Source organism: Coturnix japonica, chromosome 1 (assembly GCF_054131305.1).
Source record: "Coturnix japonica strain WE chromosome 1, WE-NBRP24, whole genome shotgun sequence".
In the NCBI taxonomy this organism is placed as follows: domain Eukaryota; kingdom Metazoa; phylum Chordata; class Aves; order Galliformes; family Phasianidae; genus Coturnix; species Coturnix japonica.
In genome coordinates this window covers 69,142,673-69,168,745 of record NC_140663.1, presented here as the reverse complement: position 1 = coordinate 69,168,745, position 26,073 = coordinate 69,142,673, and the positions used below count along the sequence as shown (strand labels likewise).

Here is a 26,073-nt window from a genome sequence, read left to right as displayed (position 1 = left end):
GGGCTGCTGGAGGGAGGAATCAAAGTTACCTGTGATTTCTTAAATCAGAAGCTCATGTTTAGTGGAAGATCTATAGGAACCTCACATTCCTGTCCTTACTCTATTCATTTCCAAATATTTTTACCTACAAAACAGAAGTTAGAAACCAATGCATCTGCCTCTATGTAGGCACATCTCCATTGAAGATATGACTGTGAGATGTGTAAGAGTCACATGTGTCCAATTACACGTGTGGCTGGCATACGAAAATTGGCATTTTGCCTTTCCCACTGGAGTAATACTCACTGTCACCATCAGAGTGGTTTGATTTCTGTCTTTATCTGTGCACATGCAGGAAAACTGCTTCAGTTTATTGCACCTAATTTATCAAAGAATTCCAATGTCTTTCAGCATCATCTAAGAACAGTAGGGGATAAAAAAGTGTGGGGTGCAACAAATGTTTCCTTCTTGCTCTCAAACTGGAAAGCCTGCGAAAGCACTCCATTAACCAAGGAGATTTCTTTTGTCTTTGGTGGCTTCAGCAGTTAATTGTCCTGGAGACGAAGAACCAAACTTCCAAATAGAGCCAGAAAATATAACCTTTTCCATAATGGTCCTGTTGGCATTTCCCAGAACTGTCACATTGTGGAAATAGCTGTGGTTGACCTCTCAGAGGTGGAGATGCACAAACCCATGGTGGAAATGGCATGTTAGTTCTCCTACCTCCTGCTACTAACTCAGATCTGTTGTCTTTAGCATTGTGAAAGCCACGGTAACTGCACACAGAAAGATGGTAGCCCTGCTACCTACAGAAAGGCAGCTTTTCTTCCAGTTCTTATTTTTTGTGCCTTGCTACTTTCCATCACTGTCTCTTTTGGGATAGCGTCACTTGGCTGCGCGCAGTGTTGCAGTCGCTGTTCAGAAACAAGGAGGGATGTCTCTGGAGCCAGTAGAGATGGCACACACAGTTGAGTGAGCATTAAAGCTAAGTACTTTTGTGGTCCAGATTTCTCTGCGGTGTAATTATCCTATGGAAACTGCCTTAATGACTGTTGGTCTGCCTGCTCAGAGCATGAGTCATAGGGTGAGGATTTATACCTACAGTTTAGAGCATCTAGGTCTGCTACCTGACCTAAATGCTCAGGTGGCAAAGCTGCTTCCTCTGCCAAAGGGAATTGTACTCCTCAGAAACAGAGCCCGTGTGCCAGCCAGTTCATTTTCTTCTGCTTCAAGCCTCAGACTGACTTATTTTGAACTACTGTTAGCCCAGACACTATCATCAACCTTCTCAAACCTAATTAGAAATCAGGATTTCTGGCTGTTTGGTTTTTCTTTCTGTTACATGGATTGGGTTCTCCAACAATGACTTTTTCACCTCCCTGTTTAATCACGCAGGAAAGCACTTTACAGCCTGTAACTCTTTTGCCATGAAAATTATCCACTTAATTAATGAGACAATAAAAAGCAATTGTAAAACACAACAACCTGCACCGTCTTTAATCTCTGAACTAAATGTCTGTGGCACTCATGTAAGACTCTTTAGGGGGTGGGTTTCTGTCCCTTCACCTGACCCAGAAATATAGAAATAATAACATTAATTAATGTTCTATTTAAAGATCTTCCAGAAATCCCACATTCTCTTTAACTTCACCTGCCAAGGTTGTCTTCTTTTTTTTTGTAATATTTTTTTCCCCATTTCTTGAAGCTGCACCTGTCTCATTGCCATTTATATCCCTCATCAGTCTGGAAGCAGTCTACATATACTGGGGGTCAGTCTTTACCCCTATGTACATGGCCTCTGCTGTGTTTTTGTGAACACAAAATCCATTTGGGGAAATGTCGGAGTCATCTGTCTCAGTACAGGAGATCCCCCAACTAATCCCAGGTGTAAAAGTAAAGAAAGTAAAAGGAAAAGGCTTCTGCACAAGAAGAAAATGAATTTCTTCCATTTCAAAATAATGTTTAAATTCAGGAAGATAACATCACTGTCTTCTGCACCAAAAGAGATTTTACAAGTAATGTAAATGAGAGGATGAAAATAATCAGAATCCTTCTAGTGCTCGCTCACCCACCATGACACTCAGCATGATCCTGCCAGAAAGGCAATAAACACCCCATTCTGTGGCTGCCACAGAATCTCAACTTCTCAGTATAATTACTACTTGAAAGCTAACAGGCCCCTACTCCCTGCTTGATGGTGTTTTACCTGGTGTCCACAGTCATCACTGGGCCTGGAAGTGTAAGCTGGGAGAATGAGTGAGTGGTTGAAGGCTGCTGCAGAGAAAACAGAGATTTCCTATAGGAAACAGCTGTACTGTGGAAGATAGTGCAGTAATAGAGATGGAAGCACCCAGAGATGATGCCTGTCATACCCCTTGTGCCTCATAATCACTGTGTTGTGGGGAGGAGATATTTGGGATTAAACATGATCTGTACAGAGCTAGTTCAACAATAATGCATTAAATTCTTTATACTTCTTGTGTTTAAACTCAATCATTAGACTGAGTGCACAGGTAAATGTAAGTGCATTTCCCTCACAGCGGGCAACCAAAGCTAGAGTCTAGGAGCTCCATGATATGAGAGATATGAGAGATAAATATGAGAATTTTCCAGGTTTTATTCTGTTGCGACAGGGCCAAGGGAAATGGTTTCAAACCAAAACAGGAGTGACTTAGATTGGATACAAGGAAAATGCTTTTTTATGATCAGAGTAGTGAGGCACTGGTACAGGTTGCCCATGGAGCTGGTGGAGGCCCCATCCCTTGTGATACTCAAGGTCAGGCTGGACAGAGCTCTGAGTGATCTGATCTAACTGTAGATGTCCCTGTTCATTGCAGGGCAGTTGGAGTACATGACTTTTAAGAGTCCCTTCCAACTCAAACTATTCTATGATTCTATGTACGAGTGGTCTAATGCAACATTAGGCATGTCAAGCTCTTCATAAGCTCACCTCGTATCACACTTGATTGGATCTTGCCACATGTGGTCCCAAAGTTGCAAAGAAGGAGGAAAGTCACAGTTGATCTAATAGCATGCAGCAGAATGTGTCCAACACATTTTCAGATAACCACACCTCCTGATGCCTCTGTGCACACATGCATTGCCAAGTACAAACTTGGACAAACACTGCAGTGTTGATCACAGCCTGACAACTATCTCCTCTCCACAGCAAAATGGCCACTAACCTGACTGGGTCCATCAGACCAAAGCAAGATGTTCCCTTTATGAGCTTTTTTTTCAGGGTAGGGAGAAAGAAAAAGCATGATGGGAGGGTCTCTCATTTTTAGTCTTTTCCTTCCTCCGGATGTATATAGTTGAAATAGTAGTTTATAAACAAGAAGGGCACAAGAGACATACTGCAGCACAGAGGCTGAGCACTCATGTCTACCGCCAGCAGGAAAAGAAAACTGATAGGAAAGGGCTGCAAAGCCACACGCGTCGGGTCATCCAAAATATCAGGGGACTCCTGAAGCAGACATACATAAAGTCTGAGCTACTCTTAAATGTTGTTACACAGCTGGTTGAATTCCAGCCATGGCCACAGTGAACACGCTTCTCTGTCTGCACTGGAAGCTCTGGCTCTGTGGGGTAAACACAGCTTGGGGATCACCTGCTCAAGCCTCCAAGGGCAGTGTGTGAGAGCAAAGCACACAGAGTGAGATTAAAAGCTCTGGTTTGTCTTTTTTTGTTTCATTATTATTTCCCTTCTGTGCACTTTCAGCGATCTTCGCTGTTGAACATGGCCAAATGATCCCACAGGTGATGGTAGTGGAGCGACTTCTGCGAGCTGGCTGTGAGTGGTACCCTTTGGGTTCATTTTTGGTGTAAAACGCAGCCAGTGCCTCAATGCATTTATTTGTATGGCAATTTCAAACAATGAGAAAATGTCTGTGAGTTACACACATGTGCTTCAAACAACACCAAATTCAAACCAGACCTTTGTTGTTCTCAGTTTGTCGCCACCACCTGTGTGCTTGTTTTCTTTTAGCTCAGGCAAAGCAACAAGATTTCCCTAGTCAAATAAAGCAGGAGTGGCCCCAGAAGGCAGATAGAGCCAACAGAAGTGCAACATGTGGGGATGTGCAGCTGCCGGTGAAGGATGCTCAGTCCTGTATATGACCGTGGCACAGCCCTTTCTTCTCAAGCAGATACAGCTTAAGCCACAGCCCTGGGTTTCAGTACTGCAGTGCACACAGGCAGAGGGAGGGACAGATGTAATTCTTGATGATCTGTTGGGCTCACCGGTGAAACGATTTCTGAAGAACTCCTCAAATGAAAAGTAACAAAGCCATGTGCAGCACTGATTTTCAGGGCAGTGCCTTGGCCACGATTCCAGCCCGGCATCTTGGTAGGTAACAGCAGCACGAGAGCAAATGGGATAGAGCAGTCTCCACAAAGAATGGCTGAAGCACAAACACTGACACGGTCATATCAAAGCTCACAGATCAGTTGATTGCTTCATCACCAGAAACTGGACTGTTGGCAGCAGTCAGTTCTTTTCCTGTACGGATCCTGAAGGGAAAAGGCTATTGCCACATCTCCTTCCTGGAGATGAAATGCAAAAGTGAATTAAAATATCTGTGGTAAATGCTTAATGAGCAAGGCTGATAATCAAAGGTTGGGGTGTAGCGTTTCTGCTGTTTAAACAACACAGAACTTATCTGCAAGCCGCCATACAAATGCAAACAAAAACTTCAAAGACTAATGGCAGCTTTTTGCTTTCTTCTCCCTGGCTGGCATCACTACATGCCTGTGTATGCTTTGTAGTACTTTTTTCCATCTTGACAATTTAATTTTTTGTTTGCTTTTTTAAGGGTGGGGAAAAAAAAATCACAAAAGTTTTGCTTTAATGATATGCACCATGATGAACTTGAAAGTGGCTCACAGAAGCAGAGGCTGGCATTCCTGTTTGCACCAGTCAGTTGCTAGTGATTGATCTTGGGAGCCAGGCTTCACTTTTCTGAGCAAAATAAGCCGCAGCTGGCAAAATCTGATTAAAGGGAGCAGAGTTTCATCTGATGTGGCTGTTGCCACTCACTTCAGTGTAACATCTCACTTTAACTACAGAGGACTTGCCGAAGACAGAACAAAAAGTATGCATCAGCTTATAATGCACCCTTCTAGAAGTTTAAGTGTTACTAATAGGCCATCAAACTGCTTGGAAGCCAGCATGCAACCGTATGTCAATGTATAGAATAAACTATGTAGGACAAATTCCTATGCAGAATGTACTCCTATATAGCTGTTATGGAATTGGCTCTGTCATCATCAAGTGGATGCCTTGAAGAACAGATGCAAAGCTGCTAGCTGGCCTGGCACTTCTGTTAAATCTAGGGCACGACATTCTGTCATTGATTGTTACATAAATATAATAAAAATATGTCTTTGTGACTTCACCCCATAATTTTTGAGGGTTTAAGGCATCCAGATGTACAGCAGCTTCTCCTGCAATGACAAAACCTGAAGACATCCTGGAACAGCCTAAAATTGCTGATGCTCATCGTTCTCCAGAAAGGACTAACACTGCTTTGTGCTGATTCCCAAGAGTTCCTTTTTCTCTCATTTCTGAGGAAAGGGCAGCAGTGAGAGAGGGGGAGAGTGGGCAGAATTACATTTGAAGAGGTGCAAATATAAAAGTGACAAGCTCAGCGACAACATGTTTCATTCCAACAGCTATTTAAGGAGCAGCTCCTCCGCGAGATAACTAATGGCATGTGAAAAGGTCCCATGCTCAGAAAACAGTCTGTCATGTTAAAATAAAGAGCTCTGGAGCTTTGAAGTGTGGTGTATTTTCAGAAATAACTTGTATTCGAAAGGAGAGAACAGGAACCCCACAGCTCCCAATTCTTGTCAAAGCTGGAGCCCAGGGCCACAGCAAGGAGCATGGCAGCCATCAGCACTTGTACAAATCTCCCCCAAAACCTCACTTTAAATTACTCTCTAACATTAAAGGCTGGCATTAGCCTACAAGTCTTAGCAATAAGCGTATTAATCATTATGGCAACACACAGAGCTCTGTAATTGACTCCTGTCCTACAGCACAGCACATGGTTCATAAGTTAGGATGGCGGTAGGATGATGATGATGACAATTTCCTATTACAAATCCCAACAGGTGCTGCTGCTCCATGTAAGCATTATCTACCATGGTGGGCTTCATGGGACTTTATCATTGGCTTGCTTTAATTTTGTTTGTTTTGTTGAAATTCTGCCCCTTTCTTCTGCCAGATGCCAGACAACTCCTGCATGGGATCTAATCTATCATTCTTCAATTACTGCATTAATACAGGGATTTAGAAGTAGCTTGGCAGAATGGGCTTGCTTCTCTCATCCGAGCATTTGCTCTGAAAGCACAGGTCCAAGCTCAAAGCTGCCAAGCAGCCGTTAGAGCTGTGACATGTCCTTGGTTTGCAGCACATCTCCTTCCAACAGCCTGCAAGGAACAAGGGCTGTGCTGAAAGCCACGTGCACCAGGGCTGGGAGAAGGATGGGAAAATCAGCAATGAATAAGCACATCATTGACTGCTAAATTGTCAATCAAGTTTAATGCATCATAAAGAAGTAAAACTACATTGGCATATTTAAGACAAACACTTTTTTTTTTCTATGCACGCTATCCACTGGACAGTCCCCTTTTCAAAATAACTACTTTTAACAGTCCAAGACACTTCTTCAGAAATTCTTCACATACTCAACCTTTCACGCTTTTCATTTATTTTTTTGTCTGAGAAGGAAAGAAAGAAAAATCATTAAACCTGAAAACATTTACATTGCAAGCCACGTTAGAATGCATAATAGGCATACAATAACCAATGTATAACAATTGTGTTTTACTTAGTTCACTTTGTTCATCGATAAAAGAATATAAAAATCTTGTTCAACCGAGTGTTGTGTATTAAAATAGATTTGTATAGTACTGCACAGTTTCTCCCGGAGTTGTGAAAATGGTTGAAGGGACCATGTGCTGCCTGGTGATGGGCGATGCGAAAAGCCAGTCCCTCGCGTGTGGGTGGTTTGTTTTTGTTTTTCTAGAAATAAAAAAGATATTCGGCACCATGTGATATGCTGATGTGAGAGACTAGCCTTGTGCCGTTCTCTGGTGGCTTCTTGCTTTCCTCAAGTACCTGTTGCGCTAATTGATGAAGAGCTCATAAGCAACAGAGGCAATGGCAGCTGGTGGGGGTGATGCTGAGACAACCGGGTGCCCGTCTCACTCCCCTTCCAGCACGAGGCTGGGGAAGACGGGTCGACCCGTGGGGTCAGGAAGACTACAGGTGAAACAGCAGGCATGTGAGGGCTTGCCAGGCCAATGCCACGCACTTCCCACTGTGCTGTGAGCCAAAAGAACCTTAAATAGGAGTCAAGTTTCCAAAAAAAGGGGGGAAAAAAAATAACAACTAACAAACTCTTATAATTTGCCACAGCCCGTCCCTCCCCCAAAGTTCTTGATATTTACTCAGTACGTGAAACAACCCCATGAGGCAGTTATTACTTTTTTTTTTTTTCCTGTACCATTTTGGCAGATAAGTTCCACAAGCAACAAAAAAAAAAAAAAAAAAAAAAAGAAAAAAAAAAGAAAAAGAAAAAAGAAAAGAAAATAATAATAATTAAAAACAAAAACAGGCATTTTTAACAATAAAAACGCAGTACAAAAAATGAGAAGTTATCTTTTTTTGGCATTTTATCTGTACTGGTAAGAAACAGAAAGCAGAATATTTATTTGCTTTGTTCTTAAAAAAAAACAAACAAACCAAAAAACCTAAAAAAAAAAACAAAACAAAAAACCCAAATACTAAAAAAAAATCCCAAAATAATCAGTTTAAAAATTGAAACCCCATCTCCCAAAGATATCCACTATTATGGTTTATGCTAAATCTTGCACAAAAAACTCCATGAGAAAAATACACCAATAGCAAAATAAGTAAAAAGGACCTGCAAAAAAGTAAGGAGTTTTACAGTCATACTTCTTTAAATACTTCGGAACGCATATACAGAAGCATCGGCATGAAAATACTTCAATATTTTACTAGAAACGCTAACTTCATACAGTTTCTTTATTTAAATATCTGTGATTCTCAACTTTAATAATACTGAAAAAAAAAAAAAAGATCTTTTGTTTCGAAGGCTCTGTGAGTGTCCATTCTGGTCAAAGCGGCCCCAGCTTCAGCTTGCCAGAGTCAATGAGGCCAACCTTGTTCCTCTGATAAAGAATCCGTTTCAGGTCCTAAGTAGCTCAGTTTCCTTTGACGTCACCGATTTCCCTCCCACAAACAGCTCTCAGCCCAACTACATACCCACTAGCTCACTAACTCTTTGCATTTTAATTTCCCCCCTTAAAGCAGAACTGCAAAACTGCCTGCTCCCCACTAAAAGGATATTCCACTTCCTTTCTATCGGCCATGCTCCTTCCTGCTCATCCTGCCATAAGTACATTAAGGCCAACATAACAAAAAAAAATCTCATAAGCACTGAAGGTCTCGGCAAACAACGTTGCAATGCGCTGCACTCCCTGGGAAGCTGCCGCCACAGCGACTACAAGTGGGACTGATGGGACTGCAAGTTGCAATGCATACAAAGCCCAAAACTGCTCCTTCCTTCTTCTGTGTCTGTCCCCTCTATCCTCATGCCTGGGTGCAAACTATGTCCCCCTTTCGCGGCTGTCCCATGGCAGCTCGATCAGTTGTGGCCCTGCGAGTGCTGCAAGGCCTGGTGCATGGTGGCGGAGGCTGAGGAGGGCTTGATCCATGGCATGGTGAGCAGGGACGAGGTGGTGGTGGTCGTCATGGTAACCTGAATCATCTGCTCGTTTTGTATCAGTCTAATGAGGGTTCGGAGACGTTCCAGCGATGACTGAGTCCCCTTCTGCTGGGCTAACAGGCTGCTTTTTAGCTCTAAGCATTTCTGTCAAACAAAGAGAGAAGGGAAAGCTGAGAATGCATTCAGATTGGTGTCACACATTTCTCAAAACATCCTTTGGTGTCTTGAGTGGATGCCACCATGTGTCCATGGTGACCATGTCCTCCTCAAATGAAGTTATATTCTCCTTTGTGGATGGAAAAAGAAAAACGAACAGGGCAATCACACTCACTGCAGCCACCACAGCAGCTGTCTGAGGTAACAGCCTTCAACCATGTCCACATGTGTTCAGAGAACATTTCTGAACATTGCACCCTATAACAAGCTTCCTGCATTCAGAGACGTTATCAGCACAGGATTTACAAAATTAGAATCAAAGGGGTTGGAAGGGACAACTGGAGGTCACCAAGTCCAACCCCAATGCTAATGCTGGTTCCCTGCAGCAGGTTACAGAGGAAAGCATCCAGGCAAATTCTGAATATCTTCAAAGAAGGAAAATCCACAGCCTCTCTGGGCAGCCTGCTCCAGTGCTCTGTCATCATCAAAGTAGAGAAACTTTCCTCCACGTTCATATGGAACTTCCTGTGTTCCAGTTTGTGTCCACTGTCCTTTGTTCTGTCATTGGGCACTACCAAAAAGAGCTTGGCCCCATGCACTTGGCCCCTGCCCGTTACATATTTTTATGTGTTGATAAGAGCCCCTCTCAACCTTCTCTTCTCATGGTTGAACAGTCTCAAGGCTCTCAGCTTTTTCTCAAAAGGGACAGAGAGGCTTCCAGACCCCTCACCATGTTTGTGGCCTTCCTCCGGAGAGTCTCTGTCTTTCTTGAACTGAGGAGCCCAGTACTCCCTCAACCTTCTGGCCAAGCTCTTTCTAATGCGTTCCAGCATACAAGGGCACAAAGCTAGCACATAGTCAAACTGTTGTCCACCAGGACACTCAAGTTCTTCCCTGCAGAGCTCCTTTCCAGTAAGTCATCCCCTAATCTGTACTGATACATGAGGTTATTGCTCCCCAGATGTAGGACTCTACACTTGCCCTTGTTGCACTTCATCAGGTTCCTCTCCGCTCAGTTCTGTAAGTCACATATCCTAGATTCATACCATCAGCAAATTTGCTGAGGGAGTTCTCTACAGCCAGGAGATAATCCAAATTAAAATCTTAAATGAGATTGGAGCCAGTACTGACCCATGGGGGAGCACAAATATCTGTTCTACTGGAAGTGCTTGGGTCTCTACATCTTAGACAACAGCACTGATAGTCATGAGGAAACAAGTTGTTCTCTTCAAACATTATGATGTCAATATTTTAGCAGAAAGCTTAATCTAAGACCCTACTGTTGTACCACAACAATCACAATAAATTTGTTTTCCTGCAGAGTGACCAAACTGTACCCCACTGTCATTTGAAATATTTCACGCAAACCTACATGAAAATGAGAATGAGAGCAGGAGCTAAACAAAAGCATTTTGAATCTTCCACTTCTCTGAGAGGGAGTAAAGAAGAATCTGTAAACCTCCCTTCTCTCACCAGTTCTGTACTGCTGCAGCTGCCATCTCATCCACTGCACATCAGTCCTTCAAGGGACTAAGTGATCGACCAAATAGCTGAGTCTATCTGTTAGGTGGAAGGGGACAGTGGCCTCTAACATGTGACACCTCCTGGTTTCCTTCTCCCACTGATCTTAGAGACCTGGCAGTGATTTACCTAGACTAGAGACTTCCTCTTTGGCTACCTGGAGTGTGGGAGCCTAAAGCTCTGGGGAAGTGAGGAATGCTCACCTGATAGTCACGTTGTTCAAAAAGACACTGTGAGAGCTGCTCAGTGATTGGGTTAGACAAATGAAATCTCAGGTGAAAGATACACCACATTCTGCATTGAACAAATAATACCATTCCACCTGGGGTATGTTTACAACTTCTCCCTTTAATGTAAATCTCTGTCAAGGAAAATGTCAGGAATTAATTACTGTGCACTGGAACACCTTTAATTGCTTTTCTCCTTTCAAGTGGACATATCTCCAGTAAATATAAATAATTTACTATTTTAAAAAGATTCTTTCCCACTGAAAGAACCCAATTCTGCTTATATAGAAATCTTTTTACTTTGAAAGTACTGACATAAACCCGATAACTGAATCCATCTTGAAATGCCTTTCTTTGAATTAAAATCTCATGCCATTGCACTCTCCTAACCACAGAAGATATTTCATACCCCAGTCACTTCTTCATACATATGTTTGTTTCCATTAGCACTGATGGTGACTATGCACACTTAGAGGGAATACTCCCCACTGTGATGTCCTTTAATAAGTTACTGCTTTCCTTTGCATTCTATTTTAAATGTGATAAATATTTTACATGCTTCCTCCGGGTAACTGCAGTGATAAAACAAGTAGTGACCAGTCACTCCTGCAGCTGCCACTTTGATTCTTCCAGTGTAAAGAAGTTTCAAATATTTATTGGGCCTGCCACACAAACTAACAGCTACCCCTTAAGAGTGGGCATGTGGTGAGCCAGTACCAAATAAGCTTCATCTATGGAGGACAGGGATTATGCCTGTCATAACTGCCAGATGCTGGCCTTCATAGCACAGTACATATGGGAGACATCTCCAGCCAACATTAAGTTTGAAACAAAATCACAGAGAAAATAGTCCTGAATCCATTTTCACTCATGGAGAGGTTGTTACACCATTCAACCTCAAAGGCAAATAAGGACTGCTACTTCTACCCGATCTCAGGAGTTCTAGAGCTGACAAGGAAGCCACTACCACTGGAGCACACACAGATCTTTTCATCTGAAGGATGGAAGTATCTTAATGTCATCGGACAGATCAGAGCTGTGTGCCACACCACAAGGAAGACAGGTACACCTGTGCTGTGTTTTTATGTCTACAGCAGGAATTCAGTCACTGGCGATTTCTTCTCCTCATGCTGCCCAAGGAGCTTGCTTTTGCACATAAAGGAAGACAATGTTTTTTCTCGGTCAGAACAAACATGCTTGAACTTTTGTAGGTTGGGAGCATAGATAACCTTCTAGCCACAAAATATCAGTTTTTAAGCATGAAGTCTTTATAAACATCTCTGCAGGAGACTGACTCCCCAGTCAGGAGTCCTACCTTCACTGCATTGTTGAGAAGTCGATCTTTTTCTTCTAACTGCCTGTGCTCACTCTTCAGCTCACTGCTTCTCTTTAATAACTTTCGTTTCTCCTCTTCTTTAACTGAAAAAATAACATTAAGGATGTACAAGTTAAGAAAAGGTAATATAGCAAATCTGTGTGCTTAGCAATACCAAGCATCTATTTTGAAAGGTGAGTTTCTGATATCAGTAGCCTTTTGTCTGCAGGTACAGCTGAATAAACCTGGAGTTTCTGTTTGAACGGATGTGTCTGTGTCAAAGGCTAGCACACAGGATGATCCAAAAAGCTACAATGTGCTTTTGAGATGAACTAGAATTAATGATTGGACCACATGTGGCCCTGAAGTCTACAAGAAAAAGGTGATTGATATTTAGGAACAGGTCAGCCACCTGGAATGATTCAGGTTCAGTGACTGTGGCTGAAAGGCACAGACCGTAACAGTGCCAGACTTCTGCTAAGCTCCTCTCAGATACACTGTAATGCCCAAAACATCCCATTGTAAGAGTGCAACAGGGAACAAAATGAGTCATCATCAATGTACAATCATACATTATTTGATACTAATGACTTTGCTACCAAGTAATACCAAAATAATTAGAGACTGGTATTACTACAATATCTGAGATATTAGTCTTTCAGTGTGCTGCAGATCCAACTGTATGTCCCTCCCTAGCCTGATTGTGTCTTTCTGCCTCCTAGCCTGATATCATGCCTCAAAATCCAATTTTCAGCCCTTTTACCAGGAAGGCACCACTCTCATGGGAGCCTGAGTGAAATTTAAGAGTGAAGTTCCTCAGAGGTTGATCTCAGATTCCTCAAAGAGAGAAGATGGAGAGGAAGCAGAGATAGAGAAAGCCACCTGCTGTTCTCAGCCATGGCTCCTTATGGCGCTTTTATAACTGGTCGTATTGCAATACTGCTTTAGTATCAGTGCTGCAAAGAACTCAAATGGTATTGACCATCATGAGCAGAGAATCCCTTCTCAAAAGCCTTGTCAATCCCTACCTGTTTTGTGAGTGACATAGGAGTGAACAATAGCTAGAGTTCCAGTCCATGGCACATTGTCATCCTTCTTTAACACCTGTAAGCCAAGGAAACAACAAAAAGTTAGGACTTTACAAAGGCACACATTAATATTTTTCTCCCTTCAGCCTCAAGGGTCTGCAGGACCAACTCTAGTGTTCCTGTCTAAGAATTCACAAGATAAAAAGTAATGAGGTAGTAACTTGTGTAGCAGTCTTCACTGGGCCTTACTCCTTTCCACATCCCTAAACTGATCAACCAGCACTAAAGAAGGCAACAAAGCCTCTGCTTCCTGTTGCCATGTCCAGAAAACATTTCTCAACCCCTGATCAGCAGACCTTCATGCTGTCAGGAGTATTGTGGGAGAGCTTGTGGGCTCACATGAAAATACGACTGTGTAGATCTAACAGATCTGCTCTGTTCTCTACAGCTTTATGCTTGAATTTCCCCTCGATATTTTCAAAGGGTAACAAACAGTAATCCCAGTGCAAAACACAAAGAAATCCAAGGCACAAAATCTAAGCTTCCACTCTACAATTTAGTGACACTGTGCTGTTTTAGTTATTATTTTACTCTTCCTGCAATCAGCGTTTTTCACAGCAGTTAGATAAATTAGCACTTTTGATCATAGCTATGATCAATAACCATCACATAATAAACATGATTTAAAGAACATGACGCGGTCTCCTTACAGCTTTCAGACCTATTGGTGAAGCTTCTGTTTCTGGCAATGCATCCCAAACCCATAATGCTTACATTTTTTGTTTTGCAACATACATACTTGTGGCTTTTTGGTACAGAAGAGAAACAAAGAAAACAAAGGGACGTTTTTAATCTTTTCCCAGGACAAATCTCAGCAGATGTGTGAGAGCCTAGGCACTCGCTGTATGTTTTAAGTCTGGTACAATAAAAATAACAGAAATAAATGCTGCAAACTCTCTGTATTACTCTATCTAATGTGGTCCCCAAAACTGTGATGTAGGTTAATTTAGTTTGGCTGTATACAAATTTGATGTTTCTCCTACTTTTTCTTCTTGATGTGCTTACCTTCTGTTGGCACTTTGGACAGACCCAAACCCCTTTGGGGGCAGTTTTGAGGGGTGGGTCCAAGCAGTTGAGGTGATATGCCCTGGGACATGTGCCACAGGGCTGCAAGTTAATGCCACGCTTGCAAGCAGTGCAGTATTCATCATGGTGGATCTCATTCTGCAAGAGAAAAAAAAGGATGGCTTGGATCAAATCAACCCACCAGGCTCTTGTCCCTGGGCAGCACTCACAGATAGTACTACAGCAGCCAGTCTTATTCAGAGACATATCTACTTGTCAGAATTACCCTGGCCACTGTAGAAGACAAGAGAAATAATGGTGTATGAAAGCAACAAATACAAACAAATGACCCAGAAGCAAGTTCCATACATTATAAAAGAAAAAATAAGAATCGAATTATCAAACAGAGCAGAGAATCGATGAATACAGTCAGATTGTAGTGCAGGAATTATTTCACTTGTTCTTGATAATGTGTATCTGAATCATATATCACCACATGTAGATCTATTTTGAAGCATGGTTCAAAGTGTGGATCACTTGTCCTTCAAGTCCAAAGCAGAAGGAAGCAAGCAAGCAAAAGTTTCTGGGGAAAAAGCACAGTTCCATGTTGTATGCACACTGCCTTGAAGAGCAGCTAGGAAAATTGTATGCTTGAGAACAGCCTTTTCCTATGTACCCTTCTTTTGTGGGTCCTCCAACCCTCTGCTCTCCCTGTAGTCAATTGTTTTCTGTTCATAATCTGACAACCTTTCTCCAACAAGACTGATTAACACTTTGTCTGAAGCAATATATAACATGAGCTAAGACTCATCAACAAAGTTACAATGTCATGTAGTAAATTGCTATGCTAATGTAGCGGCAACGTTAATTACTCTTTGTATAATTAAGTGCATTTTAATAAAGGAGACGCTGATTTTGAAACTCTCATGGTTTGTGAATCATTATATAAAAAAATCTAACTTTTCCTAGTACTTTTCCAGAAGGAAGAATAATGTTGCACCTCTGTTAATTCCAAAAGCAACCTTTTTTCATTTTTAGGGATATTCCACATAATGTTTCATGATAGCTTTAATTAGACTTATACCTTGAATTCTAAATCAGTCCTGTCAAAGAGACAGCTCTCCAAAATACTACTGTTTTAAGGTTACCTACTCGAAAACTTGAAACTCAAAACTAAGAGATTTAATCTATGCAACATATAATGGTTGCTCTTTTTTTTTTTTTTTCTTAAAATGGTCATTAAAAGCACAAATCTGGACTAACAATTTCTCTCGGGGGATTCTACAAAGGTAATAAACTCCACCCTTGCTCATGCAAGCCCACAAGATCCTGCCTCTCAAATTTTATCTCAGAGGCTCAAAGATTTAGTCAAATGAGGAATAGCTCACAAAAACATCATGAAAGGCAAAGAGAATACTATAATCCTGTACCTTGATGGAGACTAGAGTAATCAGAAGAAAGCACTGAATTACACAGTGACGAAGAAAGACACTTGTATTACACAAATTTTGCTACACCTACCTTCCAGAATGGATCCTCATTTGCTAGCATATGGAAAAAGGGCAGAGAACAGATTAGTGGGAAATAATACATTGCTGAAATGAATGCTAGTTCTCAGCTATGAGAAGGAAAGGATTTTAGTCAAGCTGAGATGCAGGAGATCAGGGCATTGTCAAAATTCAGCACCAGAAACTACTTTTCAAATAGAGATTTTCAAATTGATGTCATTGGAGCCCTGTGCCCAAAGGTCTGATACTGAAATGCCATTGTATGAGAAGCACAGAGTCTACTTGAAATTATCAAGAAGTTTCCTATGGATCTCTTCTCTGTACATCATCAGTCTGGAAGACTTTTCCTTAAGGACCTCAGCCTGCTGGGTAATGAACTGCCTGGCTGTGTACCAGCAAGGCACTTACGCAGTTGTTTAACTTGGGAAACAGAAGTGGTGCTACCAACTCACTGTTAAACCTATATAGATGTTCAGCTGACTCACAGCCGAAATGCTCAGCCACTTATGGGACTGAGCTCTGTGTTCTCATCAGCTCTTTATCATCAATCTACTTCCACACAAATCCCTGTGATTTTTTGACCTTTGGATGAACTGTGTTCACAGTCTAATAGGAAAAAGAACCACCAGAGCTTATTGGAAAATGGGCCAAGCTTTTCTTTAAAAAATATTTGTGAAATTTATTATGTTTTAGTCCAAAAATAAAATTTGAGAAAATTTTAAAACATTTATGGGAAGTGCATTGCTTTGTAATTTTTGCTGCTGACATCGTAACTGATGAGGTGTTTCAGTGGCAAGCAGCTGATGGCCTTTCTTCAGACTGATGTGGTGACAGCCGAACTAGTATTTTTAGTAATACAGTAATATTTAGTATTTAGTAGACAGCCGAACTAGTAATTTCTTCAGCTCCCTCCCTGATCACAGCTAGAAACACAGCTGCCCCCGTGTGCACTCACATGTACCATGCAGCTTGGAAGCTATACATATACAGGTGAAGACACATGCACACTGTGCTCACATATATGTAAAAACAGGAACATAAGTACAATGGAACAGCTTCACTTAAGTTAGGCCAAAGGCTACAGAGACCAAGGTCCTTTGCTAACAGCATCCCATGTTGCTGCTTCCCAGTCTTAGAGTGCAAGAACTGGACATGCAAAGCATAGATTGATTTTCTCCAGAGGTATCCTCCCAGAGGCTAACAGCAGTTTATGGCTTTCCCTAAACCAGAGTTTGCATCTTCACCTTTATATTCAACAGCCTTAGAAGGATTCTTCTTCCATAAATTTGTCAGCTTTTTCCAACAATTTTCTCATCCTTTGGCAACGAGTTCCATAAAATCTGCAGATGTCACTTCACATATGCAAAAACACACACACAGATCCTTCATTCTATGACACCATGATTACTCAGGGGACATAAATGTTATTCAGACAAACAAGGGCTTGGTAATTGAAGAGTCTCTTCTACAAATGATGTATGTCAGGGGATGCGACCTCATTTCAGGTAAGACATTTTCAGATAAATGAATCTTGATTAATTGACATTTCGCTGGAAATTTACAAGAATTGTTCTCCTCTGCATTTCTGGAAATGACAGTTGTTTCTTGTACTTCGTAGGGATTTTTTTTTTTTTTTTTTTTCCGTTTGTTTATTTCTCTTTTCACTTTAGTTTTGATGTAAAGTTTTTGACATTTTAAAATATGTCCAATTAAACTGAAGATGAATGTTTTAAAGGAGTGTTTTATAGCAGAAGGGGAAATCAGCAGTCCACTACGGGCAGACATCTACACCTCTGTTATTCAAAGCTGTCTGGGGACAGTGACTGACTTCAGATCAGAGTTTACACTTCATCTTGCACAATGGCACCCAGTGCTAACAATACCGTTCTCTCCAGGTGCATGTTTACAAGGGAAAAGCAAGTGTCAGGATAAGACAAATAATAGTTTTGATTTTGCAATGAAACTGAGCCAGGGATAACATTCTTTCAACTTGGGCTCACATGAGCATGGCTCCTGCTAAGAGGCATGTCATCATAGCTGCTTACTGCATAATAACCTCTCTGGTCCTCTGAGACCTCAGGCACTAGAGGAATATGGTAAGTAGGCCAATTGTCTGCATCTAGAACATTACATTTTGAATACAGAGAAAAACCACAGCATTCGAGTTGGTGATCTCATGGTGCAGGAATTTAAGGCAGGGCCAAAAAGGTGGCTCTAAACATGACATTTGAAGAAGCTCAAGCTTCTTGCTTTGCCTTTTAAAATCCTATAGGGGTGCCATCTAAAGAATTAAATGGTACTGAGTGTTCTCTTCATTTCATCTCCCACCTCTCAATACTTTGCCTTCTCAACAAGTTGCATATTTCTTCAGGAATGAGCTTCTTCATGTGATCTAATTATCATCTCAGCTGGCTCCTCTCAGTTGTTGATTCTCAAGGATTTTACCATGAAACTTTCAGCATCTGAAGTTCTTGTAAGTACAAGATCGGTAGGCATCTTCAAGGCCATCAAATCTAGTTTCATTGCTCCAGCTCTTAGAATGAGAAAAACTGTGGGTTTTGGCCACTGTTTGTAAGGCAAATGGTAAGGTAAATTCCTAGCTTTTGAAAATAGATACCAGTTTCTTAAAGCTGACAAAATGAAGCAAATGAAAAGTCCAGAATAGCAATTACATTTAGATCCAATTTTCAATGTGTGTTTTTAAGCACTTGGTGCTATCTTATTGAATCAGTCCTCACTGCTTGGTGCTCACAGTGCAAGAGACTAGATTTACCATTGATTGCAGGGACTGTGGACCCATTTCTACACGGTTTTGAACTTTAGCCTTTTTTTTTTTTTTTTCCTTTCAGGAACAGCATCTATATTCACTCCACACTAAAAAGTTCAGGGTTCTTACCCAAAGTAATACATCCCGGCATCCTAGCAGTAATTCATATGAAATCCTACCTATAAATATTTAACATGTAATTAGAACAGTAGTTTATTCACTTAAAAATATGCTTACCTCTTGTTGAAAGGAACAAGGGGTTATTCAAAAAATTTGACGCAAGACGTTTCCGCTGGATGGGAAAAGAAACCACAATATCATAGCGTTATTGATTAGTGCTCTAGTTGTCTCTTACCATTATGCGCAGATAATTTCTATGAGCTCTCTCATACATAACAAAGTATCTAAAAGCCAGTTTAGTGTTTTAGATTATTCATTGCTAACCCCTAACACAGCTATATAAATGATTGCCTTATTTACCTCTCTAACAGTTTCTTCATAGAGCAGTTTTATGTACATTAGATTTTATTAACAAGAGAAATGCAAATTGCAAATGTTATTGATTGTGTTTCAGGTTATGTTGCAGAGGCTCAAGGCAACAGCAACAGTAACTCCAAACCTAGCAAATAAACAATGTCTATAAAGGAAAAACTGCATAATAAATTGCTGCTGTGAGATGACATCTTTATTTGCACGTGGTGAAATGGCGATGGACTTCCCACCTGCAGAAACACATTACTACCTTCTATGACACTTGCCTACAGTTAGCTGGAATATATTTTGCTTGAAAGCAATACATTAATGTCCAAGTTAAATATTTCTCTTTCATAAGTTAATATGTAGGCCCTCTAGGAGTGGGTAGTTGTTTCAAACTACTGAGGTCACCAAAGAACTTCAAATTCGCAAACACAGCCCACTTGAAACATGACTGAGATGTTAATGGAGATGTAATGCAGTCCATCACCAATTTATCAGATTGTAAAACCTGCTGGTCAGTAGTTACTTGGGCTTCAGTAACATTCTACATAACCCCTAATTGTTCCTCTATGCCATCCTTGTACAGAATGACTGCAAACAGTACCATAAGATGTTGTTATACTCTGCTTGAAGGAAAATTAGAAAGTTTTTGCTAATAAATGATTTATTCTGTAGTACGTAAACTGTTCTTTTATATATAGATACCTGGCAGCCTGTCAATGAATTCTAAATTGATGTTTTTTCTTCAAAAATACCCAGCCTGAAACGTAACCCTTCCCAATGCAAAAAAAACCAAACAAACAAAAAAAACCAAAAAAAAACCAAAAAACAAACCAAGCCCAACCAAACAAAAAAAAAAAACAAAACCATACCCCAACCAAACCAACAACAAAAACACAAACCAAACAAATCAGTCAACCAAAGAAAACAAACCCAGATGCTGACAGTGGGAAAATAATTTGGTATCTCAAAAACATTTTTAGGAAAAAAGAAAAAGCCTCAAAAATGATATGCACAACATTCACAACATTCAGTTGAAGACACAAGACTGTGATCACATTTTTGTAATCAAGGAAGTCAACATCACCACTACAGAGGTTGAGCTCCTGCAGTTTTGAGGGGCGTTGGCAAATGAAAGTCTAATTTATATGCAATTCCAATTCAAACAATCATGAATTAAGGATCATTCTGGAGACTAACCATAAATTAAACTGCACCAAAATGTCTTAAATGCCACAAAATATCTCAACTCACTGATTAGCAAATCAATCTGAGCAGCTAATTGATCAGAAAAGAACCATCTGCCCCCATTTTACTTGAACAGCATTCCCCATGGTCAGTATTTAATGACAGCTCCTAATGAGGACACAGCTGATCAGCCATAGGACTCTCACAGACATTTTTTTCTCCATGCTATCCCTCACTTTGCTTTTGAGGATACAATGTAAAGCACATACAAAAGGTGTAGCAGGCCTCTTCCATCACCCCTTCTATCCCTGTTGAAGGTGGAATTTTAATGTGCTGAATAAACCTGTATTCCTCATTTCAAAAACAAAATGCAAGTTTGAAAACACTTCTGTTCTTCAGGTCTGATCTAAAAGGACCATCTGTATAGGTAAAGGAGTAATTAGATTCCACATGAAATTTGGCCTTTTGGCCTTTACTAAAACCAACATGAGTTCTAGTCCGAAGCAAAGGATGTTATGGGGAGAAAATCTGTTGCTTAGCTACTGAGATGAAAATCTGTGTGGTTTTTATTTTTTTCACATCAATATCTCTTTACAAGTGGATGTGTGGTTCTGTATTCATATCTACATTTGTAATAAGAAGCACTATTAAACATTTTATTGATATGAGATAACACAGTGGAAGAAAAAAAAAAAAAGAAAAAAAAAGGGAATGATCAAGTACCTCTGTTTCCAAGAGTCCACTGTAGGCTGGATTTGCTGTGCTTCTTCTCTTCCTTTCCTGACGTTTGCTCTGGATTTCTGATGGCACAGAAAGAAGCATAAATTGTGTATTTCTCATTCATCAGGGAAAAATTCAGATCTAACTTGTTAAGCAAGATGCTTTTACCCTCAGTCCCTTGTGCTTTATGCTCAGATTCAGTTTCTAAAGTGTTAATTGGGTGGCAGCAGCACTGATATTTGCTGCAGTTTAAGACCTGATATTAACAAGTTTTTCCTTCTAAGATTCAGAACATGTCATTTTTCTTTATTTTTCTCCTCCTTCACAGTGGACTTGTACTGCCCTACAAGATTTTTTGTGATGATCCCTCAACACATGTATTTAGCAATCATCAACAGAGAGCTTTTAAGATGTCTGCTATTAACAAAACAGAGCATATAAAAAAGTTGAGCCTTGAAAGTCATATCAGATGAGAGAACAGAGATCCTTTTAAGTTTTGTTGACATTACTTTTCCTCTACGGAGGCTAGAAAAAGCACAGTCAGAATAGGATGGCTAGACTCAGTTCTAACTAGGGCACTATGACTTATTCATCCAAAACACACAGCTTCACAATCCTGAGTATGCAAAATGTTGCTGCAAGCCATACATGGCACTGAGCCACAGAAAACAGCGGCCCATAGTTGGTCTCACTGAACTGCAGTCCTGCTTTGAAAAGGAGGGAACACATAACTCTTCCACTAAAAGGCAACACCTTTTGAAGATGGCACTTACTCTGGACTGCACTTAGTTAAAATTAGTCACGTGTATGCTTCTGGAAACATGCACAGAAAGGAAGGGAGAATTCCTGGCCCACTGAAGTCAGCTTATTGCTGTTTCATCTGAGCTAGGATTTCATTTCTGTCACATAGAATTTCTTCTTCCAGCTCTTTATGTAAGTTCAGAACATCAAGAGTATAAGAGTATTTTAAAGCCTATTTTTTATTTCACTAATAAAATAAGAGCAGATATTAGCAAGGAAAACCATCCAACATCCACCCCATGGCATGAAAAGCCAGCCGTACCCTGGGCTGTATCAAAAGAAGCATGGCCAGCAGGTCAAGAGAGATGATTCTGCCCCTCTACTCTGTGCTGATGAGGCCTCACCAGCCTCTGCACCCAGATGTTGAGCCCTCAGTAAAGGAGGGATGTGGACTTGTTAGACAGTGTCCAGAAGAGGGCCACAAAAACTATGCAAGGCACAGAAAACCTCCCCCACAAGGACAGGCTGAGAGAGCTGGGGCTGTTAAGCCTGGATAAGGGATGGCTCCAAGGAGACCCCAGAGTGGCCTTTCAGTATCCAAAGGGGAGATATAGGAAAGAAGAGAGACTCCATAGTAGGTTCAGTTGCAAAAAAGACAAGGGAAAATGGTTTCAAACTAAAAGAGGGGAGATTTAGATTGGATACAAAGAAGAAGTACTTTACAACAGGGGTAGTAAGTCAAGGAACAGATTTCCCAGAGAGGTGGTGGATGCCTCTTTCTTGGAGATGTGGAAGGTCAGGCTGGATGGGACTCTGAGCAACCTGATGGAGTTGTAGACCTCCCCATTCACTGCACAGGAGTTGGAGTAGATGACCTTTAAAGGTCCCTTCCAACTCAAAAGATTCTACGATTCTTTGGAGTGTGTGCAGCTCCATTTCAAAAAGTTTACCAAACGAATATCTTATAGGAAAGCTTATACTCTACACTGAGAGATCCTGTTCGGCTGAATGTTCCTATGGTCTTGACACTTCCATTTTGTCTTGCTTTGAGCACATTTCCAAGAAGAAGAACTGGCAGGAACACTAACCCACCAGCCCATTAAAGCACCAGGAGCACACCCTACAAGACACCATCTGGTTCTGCAGAAGGTCTGGTCTCTGCTGTAAATGTCTGAGGTAAAGAGTCCCATCTCAGAATTTCCACAAAATTAGGAACATTGAATTCTAGCTCTCATTTGCCATCTGACATTATGATACAGTCCAGCTGTCAGGATGCTTATGATGATTCTTGACACACAGTTCTAGCCTGCAAGCACCTTTTCTCATGAGTAAAAAAAGGGCCATGTGCTATAGTATATGGTGTGAGTATTACTGGTCACATCCTGAACTTAGTGTCACTGGGAATTAAGCCAACAATCTGCATGGATTTTTTATGGCTCTGAGTTCCAGGATATTGATTTTGATTTGAAACTTGGGTGTGACGGATGTAGCAGAAGAAAATTATATAGTCAAGAAAAACAGAGGAACAACCACTTGCATGTTCTGGATGGATTTTTCTAGCACAGTTCAAGGCAGGTCTGATTCCCAGCGTGACATGGGATAGACATACGCTGCCATGTGTCTCCTGAAGCATTTCACTATGAAGAAACGTGGTGTAAGACTGAGCAGCAATGTGCAATAGACTCCCTCGTTGCAACCCCTGCCAGCATATTGTTAACATCCCCACTACTACGAGACCTGCAAAGAGGAGGCTCTTGTGTGGGTAATAGATCTGTCCTACCATTAAAGTATGACCAGGCTATGAAAAAATCACCATTCTGAAGCTTCCAAACTCCACATCATGAAGGGAATATGGCATCAGCAGATGGATGAGTGCTACACGTGGATCCATTAATCCGCCACAGAGCCACAGGGAGAAACATGGTCTTGATCTTACAGAGGGGATGCACTCCAGGCCAAAAGTGCCAGGGATGAAATAGAAGAACTTGTATGCCTTGATGTTAGTAGACAGATAGAAAGTAGGCAACCACTGACTTTGGGCTTTGGTTCCAACAGTGTGAGCAAGAGCTGTGGTTTCTGCAGCCAGCCCCAGTAACCCAACAGTCAGTGAATCTAGGGGCTGCACCACTTCAGTATTCTTGTGGCAGTGTAGGTAAAAAGCTAAAGTAAGGGCTGCTCAGACTGATTGCCTCTCAAAGATTGTCACAGGGATGCAAGATCGCTGGTTTGGGTAAATAAACAAAGGACCTGACACGGCAGAGATTTCTGTGTGTCAGAGTGCACAGCTAGGCTGAGTGTCTTCACAAGAAGCCCATGATGGATCTGTAGCTCTCTGCCCTTTTGGGTCCCAGGATTAAGAGAGAATTTATTTGATACATGCCCTCACCAAGGCAACAGAAATATTTGCTGGAGCCTGACCGACACATGTGGTAGATACCTGAAACACAGCTTTGGAAGAGGCATCGCACTGGTGAAGAGATAAAAGCTGTCTGGAGGGGGAAACATAATCATAATCGAAATAGAAGGAAATAGAGAGAGACTAATGAACTGAAATGGTACTGGATGTACTCCACCCTATATTGCCATCAGGGAGGGAGGGCACAATGTCAGCACTTCATTTATAGAACGAAGGAGTGCATACATCCAGGAACATTTCTATCCAGTTAGACCAGAGGCAGAAACTGGTATACAATCTTTTGTCGCTTGCTGCTTGCTACTACTGCTAAAAAGTACTGAGCCTGTTTTCTCTGCTACCTCTTTCATAACAGGGCTTATAGAACTAAAAATAAACACTTTGTTCTAATTAATTTAAAAAAAACCAATAACATAAATGGAAAAAATTCAGCTTTTTCTTTCTATTTTTTTTTTCCTTTGGCAAGATCTGAAGTAAAGAGTTATTTAAAATGGTTTTTTTTTTTTCTTCTACCTAGGTTTTAATTTGATTTATTTACTTTAACACAGTGGCGATGCTGAAAAGTATTCTTAGAACTTTCAATGTCACAGCCTTACACTGCAGCACAGATTTATTCTTCAGTTTGTTAATATTCAGGAAGAAGGAAACCTAAGTGGTAATGCATTTGTCAGAGATGAATAAAACTGAAGGTAGCTTTATGTCGGAAGCAAAGCTTCCACAAGCTACTGCCTTCATCAAAAAACACTCAGTGTGGTGACTGAATAAGGGCTGTAATGACAGTTCCTCTTTGTTGCAATCTGTGTCCTGCAAAACAACAGTGGAAAGGGGTTTTGATGATCATTTACTGTTTAGGACTGGGGATCTGCAGAACAGAGTTATTTTCCCAGCAAGAGGAAGGAACTTCCTCTGGAAGTCAGGTGGAAAGGCTGCTGGGCTGGTAGAGAAACCCTTACAAGAAATGTATCACCACTCCACATCACAAAATCAATGAAGAAAATGAAGAAAATCAGTAACACTGAGAATTAATGATACTGAGTGAATAGGCTTTTAATGACTCAATCCTGACACAGTCTAATTCAAAAATGTAAAACTGAGGAATACATTAGAAGTACTAAAATAAACAGAGCCACATAATGAGCACTACTTCCTGATAAAGCACAGCGGCTGATAACCATTAATATGACACAGCACTAAAATAATAACCTTTAGCCTGTGAAAGCTATCAGGGTGTTTTTGAGATCTGCAATCACCAACAGTCATGACAAAACACCCTTCCCATAGTAAATAGCTCTTGGTGAGAGCTGTTTATTTCAGGATAGCGAGAATATAAAAGTGAATTTATCTGCAAGAATTGATTCTGGAAGATAAGTATTGTAGTAGTTAGGTTTAAAATGTGCATCCTGCACTTACTGTTATGTACAGCAAACAGAACAGAGCAGTTCTTGTCATTTTGAACATAAGCATTAAATCCATGTGAACAATTTATTAGTTCCAGAAAAAATCAAAGAGCAAAGAATCATTCAAAACAAAAATCACTCTGTTTCAAGCATAATTTGCACTTCAGCATAATTTCAAATGTTGTCATATTTCCCCTAGACAAAGAAAACAAGAACCAGTCATCATTTGCACTTTTTGGATTAAAAATGTTCTCCCAGAATTGCTGTGGCTTTTTAATTTCCATTTCAATCCATTACCATTAGGGCATTAAAAAGGCTGATGGCTTAAAGTTTTTCTAAAATGCTTTCAAATTCTCAGTCACTGGGACATCAAATGATTTTCTGAAATGCTGTTTTAAAGAGGAAAGAGACAGAAAAGTAGAAAAATTGTTTTAAAAAATAACATAAAAAAGCCCAGAATATATGTATGGAGAAGCCTTTATAATTAACACTTTGTTTTCCCCAGAATTCACAGCCACTCTTAAAATTAGGCAAGAGAAGAACAAAGTACCTTATTCAAAAAAGCAGTAAATAAGTTGGACTCTTGAGGGTCCAGGTATCTAAGAATGCGGCCAACTCTAAAGCACATCAACATCCACGGGATGGGCGGTAAGTGTCAATTATCATTAAAGTTTTTGTTATCAGGATTGAGCCATGGCTGGCCTAAACACCATACATAAGTGGAATCTCACCAACTTGAACCAAAACATATCAACCTGTGGATTTTTTCTTTAGCTCCTCTCTCCATAAGAATGTGCCCATTCTGCCAAGAAACC

General features: G+C 40.8%; 1 protein-coding gene across 4 annotated transcripts in view; it reads right to left on the bottom strand.

Moving 5' to 3' along the window:
• Positions 1-6,504: 6,504 nt before the first annotated feature.
• PHF21B (PHD finger protein 21B) overlaps positions 6,505-26,073 on the bottom strand; it is a 155,890-nt gene continuing 136,321 nt past the window's right edge. For 3 of the 4 annotated variants that reach the window (XM_085543724.1, XM_085543727.1, XM_085543731.1), the window contains 7 exons: positions 20,711-20,787; positions 18,560-18,614; positions 15,569-15,591; positions 14,048-14,206; positions 12,983-13,058; positions 11,955-12,058; positions 6,505-8,879 (listed from right to left, as the gene is read on the bottom strand). In XM_085543724.1, coding sequence (XP_085399850.1) covers positions 8,655-8,879; positions 11,955-12,058; positions 12,983-13,058; positions 14,048-14,206; positions 15,569-15,591; positions 18,560-18,614; positions 20,711-20,787 — 719 coding nt within the window. In that variant the 3' untranslated portion in view covers positions 6,505-8,654. Of the gene's footprint in view, positions 8,880-11,954; positions 12,059-12,982; positions 13,059-14,047; positions 14,207-15,568; positions 15,592-18,559; positions 18,615-20,710; positions 20,788-26,073 lie in introns of those variants that run through there. The other variant, XR_014944878.1, reaches the window with a different exon arrangement.